The sequence below is a fragment of the Bubalus kerabau genome, chromosome 3, assembly GCF_029407905.1.
Source record: "Bubalus kerabau isolate K-KA32 ecotype Philippines breed swamp buffalo chromosome 3, PCC_UOA_SB_1v2, whole genome shotgun sequence".
NCBI lineage: Eukaryota > Metazoa > Chordata > Mammalia > Artiodactyla > Bovidae > Bubalus > Bubalus kerabau.
The window spans coordinates 187,217,774-187,226,159 of record NC_073626.1 but is presented as its reverse complement, the minus strand read 5'-3'; the positions used below and the strand labels follow the sequence as shown (position 1 = coordinate 187,226,159).

At 57.3% G+C, this 8,386-nt stretch overlaps 1 protein-coding gene across 1 annotated transcript; it reads right to left on the bottom strand.

The window, feature by feature from the left end:
• Positions 1-1,975: 1,975 nt before the first annotated feature.
• Positions 1,976-8,371, bottom strand: AKR7A2 (aldo-keto reductase family 7 member A2). Its single transcript, XM_055574300.1, has 7 exons — positions 8,021-8,371; positions 5,410-5,597; positions 5,138-5,242; positions 4,191-4,287; positions 3,874-3,973; positions 3,181-3,310; positions 1,976-2,371 (listed from the first exon to the last, which is right to left on the bottom strand). Exons 1-7 carry the CDS (start codon positions 8,346-8,348, stop codon positions 2,210-2,212), a joined length of 1,110 nt encoding a protein of 369 aa, XP_055430275.1. The 5' UTR covers positions 8,349-8,371; the 3' UTR covers positions 1,976-2,209.
• Positions 8,372-8,386: the final 15 nt, after the last annotated feature.

Below are 8,386 nucleotides of genomic sequence, written 5' to 3'. Positions count from 1 at the left end.
AAACTATGCAGTTCAGTCAGGGATTGGCCACTGTACTTTAGAGACAACATCCTCTAAAGTTCTCATGGTAAGTTCAGTTTCAGGTCACAGTACCAATCCCTTTATCAACAGGCCACAGAATTTTATAGAACATTCCCTCCACCTCAGCATAAACCTCTCAGCTTTTGTGTTTCCTCCCTTAAGGCAGGGGGTGCATCAGCACAGAAGAGCTATTATTCTTCCTTAAAAAAACAGACTATAGTTTTGTATTCGATCTTTTTAAGATATTTGATAGAAATTGCACTGAACCTTCTTAGGTCAGTTTCAGATTTTGTCATCTTAAGCAACAGAATTTTGGGGTGGTTTGCTGTGCAACACTAAGTTTTATATTATGATTAATATGAGCAGGTAGAAAAGGGAACGGCAACCCACTCCAGTATTCTTGCCTGGAAAAGTCCGTGGACAGAGGAGCCTGGTGGGCTGCAGTCCGTGCGGCTACATGACTGAACATGCATGCGTGAGGGTGGAGGGAGATGGGTAGGTAGCAATAAACTGGTAGAACTTAAATAGTTAATAATAATAATACAAGGAGGGTAATTCCCCCACTTGGGAAAGCATCCATTTTATTATGGGTGAAGACAGAGGAAGGTGTCTTTGTTGGAAGACTTTTACTTATTTATTTATGGTTGTGCTGGGTCCCTTTTTTTTCACATTTAAAAAATTTTATTTTTCAATTTTTATTTTAATTGGAGGCTAATTACTTTACAATATTGTGGTGGTTTTGCCATCCATTGACATGAGTCAGCCATGGGTGTACGTGTGTCCCCATCCTGAACCCCCCTCCCTCCCATCCCATCCCTCAGGGTCGTCCCAGTGCACCAGCCCTGAGCACCCTGTCTTATGCATTGAACCTGGACTGGCGATCTATTTCACATATGGTAATATCCATGTTTCAGTGCTATTCTCTCAAATCATCCCACCCTTGCCTTCTCCCACAGAATCCAAAAGACTGTTCTTTACATCTGTGTCTCTTTTGCGGTCTCACATATAGGGTCATCGTTACCATCTTTCTAAATTCCATATGTATGCATTAGTATACGGTATTGGTGCTTTTCTTTCTGATTTACTTTGCTCTGTAGAATAGGCTCCAGTTTCATCCAGCTCATTAGAACTGATTCAAATGCGTCCTTTTTAAGTGCCAGGGCCTTGGCACTGCGCGCGAGCTCTCTCTAGCTGTAGAGGGCTGCCTCCTCTTGTTGCAGAGCACGGCTCCAGGGTATAAGGGCAGCACATGGCCTAGTTGCCCCATAGCTTGTGGAATCTTCCTGACCAGGGATTGAACCCATGTCCCCTGCATTGCCAGATGGATTCTTAACCCCTGGGCCTCCAGGGAAGTCCAACAAAGAGTCTTTGACTGGTGGATTCGTCTGAATTTCCCAGTTGAGCCCCTTTCACCACCTGCTGCTGCTTGGCCCACGACCCACCCCTCGCCCAGGGTGTGGTTTTTCTGCCCTGGGATTGCGTTTCTTCTCCAGTCTTGGGTACTTCCTACGTGGAATAGGGACTTGCTGAGGAAAGTGGGGTTCCTGCCGGCCAACGCTACTCCCGTCAAGGAGACCCAGCAGCAGAGTGGAGAATCTGAGGATGAGCAGAAGGCGGGAGCAAAGGAGAGTCGCCGATGAGGTGACTGCATTAAAATGCCCCGCAGCATCCTGGGGTTTTATCCTTCTTGGAAGGTTTTTGTCCAAATTACTCCCTTTCTGAGTATTCAGTGAGATAATCGGAGAGAAAATCCACCGCAGGGTGGACGGCCCTCTTTCCCTGTCACATGGGCACGTGAGGGCCGCCTGCAGCCACCCCCCAACCCCGCCGCCTCTGCCCCTTGGTGGCTCCAGCCCGCGGTTCCACCCCTTGGGCAGGAAGGCCCAGCAGGGAGGAGACAAGTCCCAACAGCTGAGGAGAGAAGCCTGCGGGGTCCGCTCATGACTGGGCTGCAGGCAGGTCTAGTGTTGGCTTTATTCAGACGGGAAATGCCCCAAGGGGCTCAGCCCAAGGCGTTATGCATCGTGAAGGCAACTGGGAGTGAGGCAGGCTCTAGAAAAATAACGCGTGGATCCAGACGATGGAGAAAGACCACGCGAAATCAACTTAAGGCAAAGACCAGCCAGGGAGAGAGCAGAAGAGGCGACAGAAAAGGAAGAAACCTTGGGCGCCTGATCCGGGTAGGAGCCTAGCGAAAGTAGTTGGGACAATCGTGGGCGACCAGGCGCCAGGCCTGGTCAAAGGCCTGCACGACGGCCGGCTCCAGGGGCCCTTCCTCAGTGGCCGCCAAGTTCTCTTCCAGCTGCTCCAGGCTGGACATGCCCAGGATGACCGCGTCCCCGTGGGTGCCCTGCAAGGGGAGACGGCCAGACGTCACACACTGATGCCCCATGGAGACCCTGTCACACACACCGCCTCCCAGCCCCACCCCTGCCAAGGCCTGGGGTTGGACATATTCTTTACACCCTACATAGTTGTGCAAAGCACTCACGGTGCCTCCAAGGACCGTAACTGTGTGACCCCGAGCCCGCCTTCTTCTGCCCTGCTGCCGCGATGCTCACCCTCATTCAGACCTCAGTTTAGAGTCCAGTTCTGACATCAGCAGCTGTGTAAACTTGGTTTAGCTTTTTAGCCCCCAAGACTCAGATCTCAGTTTTCACTGTGCTTATGGGAATGAGAAATTACACAAAGCACCTAACTCCCACTTATTGAAAACCTGCTGTATACATGCCAGAGACTATGCAACTGTGTACGGCTGCAGCTGGAGGAAAGTGTTAGCCAGGAAGACAGGGGACACCAAAGACAGGGAACCCCCCACACCCCGAGAGGAGCAGGACCAGTGGGCTGTAGATCAAGTCCGTGACTATAACTTTCTCTCCCGTTCACAGCTGTTTGCTCATTGGTAAAACTGGAATAATCCCACTGCATCAGACCTAAGCAATCGTTCAATCCATGCTTGTAAAGCCCTCGCGACAGGGCCTGGTTCTTCGGCAGCTACCCAGAACAACAGGAAGGCTGCCTGAGAACTGGACCAGAGAGAGATTTCAGAGGGAAAAACGACTTAGAAATCATGCTGGCTCCTCAAAGAGAGCAGGGGCAGGGCGTCCAGGGATGGTGGGGACAGGCGGGGGGTGGGGGGGGCGGCGGGGGGCAGGTTACCTGGAGCTGGGAATGGTGGTACATCCACCGGAGGGCGGCTGAGGTCATGCTGGGGGCGCTGGTGCCATAGGCAGCTTGCAGGGCCTTCTCCACCAGGGCGATGCCCTTGAAGTGGTGCTCCTTCCAGTAGCTGGACAGGAGGGGCGGTAGCACGGGGTCAGGACCACAGGGTCACGCAGGGGCCACTGCCTAAGACTCAACCCAGGAAGCCCCTGTAGCACGGAGGGGCCAGGGTGCCCTCAAGCAGGGCGTCTCCTGCTTTTTTGGGCAACAGAGCCACCCAGGACGCTGGCTCCCTCACCAGAGACCTCAAGGATGTCTCTACTCTTAAGAATTCAAACCTGCCCTTACTTTACCTGGAGTAACAGGAAGCCAGGACAGGGGCGCAGCCCGGCCCCAGCCTCCTGTTCACCCGGGGCCCTGTCTTTCCCCCTTGGCAGGTGATCAGCACTTCCTAGGCACGAGTTATGACTTGGAAGGTTGGCCATAAGGCCCAGGGGTCGGCATTCCTCACGGAGGTCCCAAGAAACCAAAGCGAAGTCTTACAGAGGGTTTCCTAATTCCTCCAGGAATCAAGAGAGCTAGGTCCAGGCAGCAAGGGGAGGCCTTGAAAGGAAAGCAGCCCCAGGGACGCCCCACTTTCAGACTATGGGAACCCCTCTGACCCCGCCCATCCTGACGCCCGCAGCTCACCGATTCCTGTAGACCTCTGCCCAGCTGTTCCCAAAGAAGCGGCCCACGGGCTGTTTCCCGTCCTTGTCCTCATACTGGTACCTGCCGGTCAGCAGGCCTCCTGCGGGAAGGCTGCAGTCAGACCCCCAGGCGCTGCCCCCAGAGCCCGCCTGGGCCGGAAGTGGGGGTGATGGCGGGGAACCAGGACGGATGGAGGTCCTGGCAAAGCCCTCCCCTTCCCAGGTCTGGGGCCAGGCTTCTCCTGGGTCAGGAAGGGGCAGAAACGCGGTCAGGAAGGCCCTCCCGCCCAGGGGAGCCTGTGCTCGCACAGCCCGTACCAGCCAGAGGGTTGTAGGCGTAGAACCGCAGTCCGAAGTGCCGGAGGCAGGGCAGGAGCTCCGTCTCCACCTGCCGGGTGGTGGCGTTGTACATGCCCTGCAGGCAGAAGGGCCAGCTGAGCGGGGGCCCGGCCGGGGAGCCCCAGCCTGCTCTCAAAGTCTTTGGTCAAGACCCCCAGGACTCCAGCATGGTTTCCAAAGTCACTACTGGTGGACGGGGAGATGGTGCTGGGCCCCAGGAAGGGACGGCGGCCTGGCTCTGCCATCCCACACACATCTGCAGGCACCAACCGTGGGCTGGACCCTGAGCTCTCAAACACACGTGGATCTGGTGAGCTCTCTGCTTCAAGAGATGCCAGAGTCGAGTTGAAAACAAAGCGGAGTGGACTCTCCTGATGGTTCAGTGGTTAAGAATCCACCTTGCAATGCAAGGGACCCGAGTCTGATCCCTGGTCAGGCAACTAAGCCTGAGAGCCGCAACTAGAGAGTCTGTGGGACACGATGCAATAATCGTATGAGGCAGCTAAGATCCAAGGCAGCCAAATAAACAAACAAAAAAGACAGGACAGATGATCACATAGAGGTGGCTTCTGTGATCACGGCGGATTCTCAGAAATGCTCGCTCAATGCATAAAGGTGGGGTCTGGAGACTGGAGGACCCACTGCGCTGTTGGGAAAGGCCTCCAGAGGAAGAGGTATCTAAGTGACGCCCGGGCACTCATGCCAGGGGGAAGGGGGAGGCGAGTTCGGGCTGACCGCAGAGCCAGAAGCAGGCAGGAAGGGGGGCCAGGGCCTGAGGGCGGGCGCCCATGGCCGGCCTGTGGGCCCCCGGGGGTCGTCTACAGGCTGGGAGCAGGGGAGTGGCTGCTCTGGAGAGGGCAGGGGTGCGCAAGAGGACCTGGGGTTGCAGGAGCCCTGGAGATGGGCCTCTGCAGACTTGGCCTCACCTGGTACACGGTGGGCAGGATCCAGCCGTTGCTCCTGCACAGGGTACAGATCTCAGCCACCTCCCAGGCGGCATAGTTGGAGAGGCCGAGCTCCACGAACTTGCCCTGCGGGGGAGAGGCCACGGTCAGATCCCCCCGCAGCCCAGAACGCCAGTCCCAGAGATTGGGACCCTGGGCGTGGGGTCCGTCCCTGCTCTGCTCCGGGGCAGCCCCAGAGCCTCTGCTCTCTGGGCACCGACAGGTCAGGGTGGGGAGTCGGGGGCCGCCCTCACCTCCTGGTGCAGCTGGTGGCAGGCACGCAGCGTCTCTTCCACGGGGGTGCCGTGGTCCGGCGCATGCAGATAGAAGAGGTCGACCCGGGGGCACTGCAGCCGCTGGAGGGACGTCTCCAGCTGGGACCGGAGGCTGTCAGGCTTCAGTGACTTCCCCTCCCAGGGATTGGCCTTGGTAGCAATTTTTGCTTTGCAGGAAGAATGTCATGGTTAATGTAACCACTTACTAGCCACATGACCCTGGAGAAATTACTTAAATTCTGAGTTTCAATTCTCTAATCTTCAACATGAGGGTGATAACAATGGATCTGTCCTCGTAAGGACAGCATGAGGATCAAATAACGTCTTGTGTGAGCTCCTGACGTTCACTGCCGCCATCAGTCACAGCTGCTGGCTGGTGAGCCTGGGCAGAGCCCAAATATGCAGAGATGAACGAATCACACTCCATCTCTGCCCTCAAGGCGCTCACAGGCTAGAAGCTGATGTTAAACAGGAAAGCACAGTAGAGACCAGAGCAGACCTGCGTGTCCAACTGAGGAATTCCAGGGAGAGCTTCCTGACCCCTGAAGTTGAGTCTCTAAAGAGTCCCAGCCACCAAGGAAGGGTGGGAAGCACATTTCAGAGGGTGGGAACTTGGGCAAAGGCAAGAAAGCACAGCAGGTGGAATACTGAGTTATAAGAGCGTGAGCCCCAGGCAGGGAGCGCTGGGACACCAGACAAGAGAAGGGGGCCCAGACCCAATTCCAAAGGGTTTTCTCAAATCCCATCCATCGTTCAAAGGTTCCCTGAATGAACCAGTCAGCTGCGTTCACTATGGCCATACAGACAGACCCGCCTGGAGATGGAACAAGTATACAAGCTGCTACAAGAATTCGGGAAAGAGATGCAGCTGCGGAACATGGCCCCTGGCAGGTGCATTTGAGAGAGAGGTGGAAGGTGAGATGAGCAGAGGCAGTGGCGGCGGCCTCTCGCTTCTAGACTCCTGGAGGCACCCCCCACCCCCAGCAGAACAAGAGAGTGCTCTGTCACGCAAGCAGCTTGGAAGTGCTGTGAAGAATGCCTTCCCTCTGGGGCGTCTCCGGTTGTCCAGTGGGTAGGACTCCATGCCTCCACTGCAGGGGGCACAGGTTTTGATCCCTGCTTGGGAACTACCTAGGCCTCAGCCTCACAACGCAGCAAACAACGAAAATGAAAAGAATGCCAGCTCTCTGGATTCTGTCCTTTCCACACTTGGCAAAGGCAACTCGGTGGTTCAGAGGGGAGGACCAAGTCCCTCAGCTTCCAGTCCAGATTTTCTCCATCCCCACATCTGTCACTTCCCCTGCTGCATTCTTGGTGTGAACTTTGCCTGGGTCCAACGTGAGGACTTGGACTCAGTGAGCACCTGGCCTCAAAGAAGGAAGTGGGGAAAGGCCGGAGGGACAAAAAACAGTTCAGGAATCAGATTTTCATTAGCCAAGAGAGGCAGCCAGGTGAGCTAGAGCGTGGGTCTGAGATGCTCATTCCCAGTTCCTGCAGATCCACCAAGCTGTGAATCTAAGGCGAACCCAGAGGGCACCACCCACAAGGGCTGGGAAGGAAGAGCCTCAGGATGAAACAGGAGGCACGTCCAATGGCATTAGGCCAATGAGGGACCATCCCTCCACACACACACATCACTCAAGCCACACTTGCCTCCAGGCCACTCTTCCACACACCAGGCCTGGCACAGCTATGCCCTCCACCTCTTACGCCCCTTTCTCTCATTCTCTGCCCAGCAAACTACAACTGGTCCTCGATGGTGCAGCTCCAGGGCATTCTGAGCCTTTCCGAGGTCCTCCTCCTGGGCCCCTCATGCCTTCCTCCCTTAAAAGTGCTTCCTCTTCTAGGCTCCTCTGCCATCATTTGCTTCCGTCTTCCCCACTAGACGACGAGCTCCCTGGAGGCGGGTTATACCTCCATAAGAAGCTGGCACGGGGCTACAGAAATGGACAGAAAGCCCTTACCCCCTCTCACACCTCCCCACTCTTCAGCCCACCACCCCTGCTCTGCCAGCCTCGCCAGGAGCAATGCTGACGCTCACAGTGGGAGAGCCAGGGGTACTGCCAAATGAACTAAGTCTAGGGCCTGATGAAAAGAAAAGGGAAGAGAAAAAGGGAGCTCGAGCGGGCGCACCGGCAATGAAGGCAATGGGGAGAGGGGCGTAGGCAGAGCGCCTGGGGGCCGGTTATGCGCACCTGGCAGGGTAGGAGGCGGGTTAGGGCACAGCTCTGGAGACCAGTGCCGCAGAGAGGAGCACCAAGAAAGCAACAGAGATAGGAAGGCAAGGACTAGACTAGGCTCGGGTAAGACTCGGGGGGCTACCGAGTTGCAACCCCAGAAGAGCGGAGGGGAAGGTGGTCTGGATAAAGCGCTCTTCAGCTGTCCGGACTGGATGCGCACGGAGCTCGAAGAGCGAGCGGGGGGTCCACAAAGCTGTGGGACGGCGAGAGGAGGTCGGCGCCCCGGGAGAGGACGGAGGTGCCGGCCCTGGCCGCTGCGGGGGTGTGGCTGGGTCGGGTCGGCGTCCTGCGCAAAGGTCCGCACGGCACGCGGCTGGGTGAGGACAGGCGGTCGGGGCACCGGGCGTTACCTGTACAGCCGCTGCCGCCCAGCCCGAGCCCCAGGCCGCCCAGGATGCTCTCGGACCGGCCGTCGCTGTACATGAAGGCCGTGTCCAGCTCAGCGTGGCCGCGCTCCAGGAAGGCGCGCACGGCCGCGGCGCTGGCGGGCGAGTCCATGCGGCGCCCCATCTCCATGGTGCCCAGCACGGTAGCGGGCCGGGCCGGGGAGCCAGAGGCGGCCCGCGGGGACCGGGACATGGCGTTGGCGGCGGCGGCGGTGCGCGCCCCGGGATGCTGGGGGCTGCGAGAGCAGCGGACGGCGGCGCGGCCCACCGCGCGAGTCAGGGTCCTCAGCATGAGGCCGGCGCCTGCGCGCTGGGGCGCCTGCGGCCCCG

What these genes read in the sequence shown, in the direction of transcription:
- AKR7A2 (XM_055574300.1), bottom strand. Translation starts at nt 8,348, where the DNA reads ATGCTGAGGACCCTGACTCGCGCGGTGGGCCGCGCCGCCGTCCGCTGC. An exon ending in GGGCGGCAGCGGCTGTACAG is followed by an intron (nt 5,598 to 8,020) that starts GTAACGCCCGGT and finishes CTTCCTGCAAAG; the next exon opens with CAAAAATTGCTACCAAGGCC. An exon ending in ACCACCATTCCCAGCTCCAG is followed by an intron (nt 2,372 to 3,180) that starts GTAACCTGCCCC and finishes CTCCCCTTGCAG; the next exon opens with GGCACCCACGGGGACGCGGT.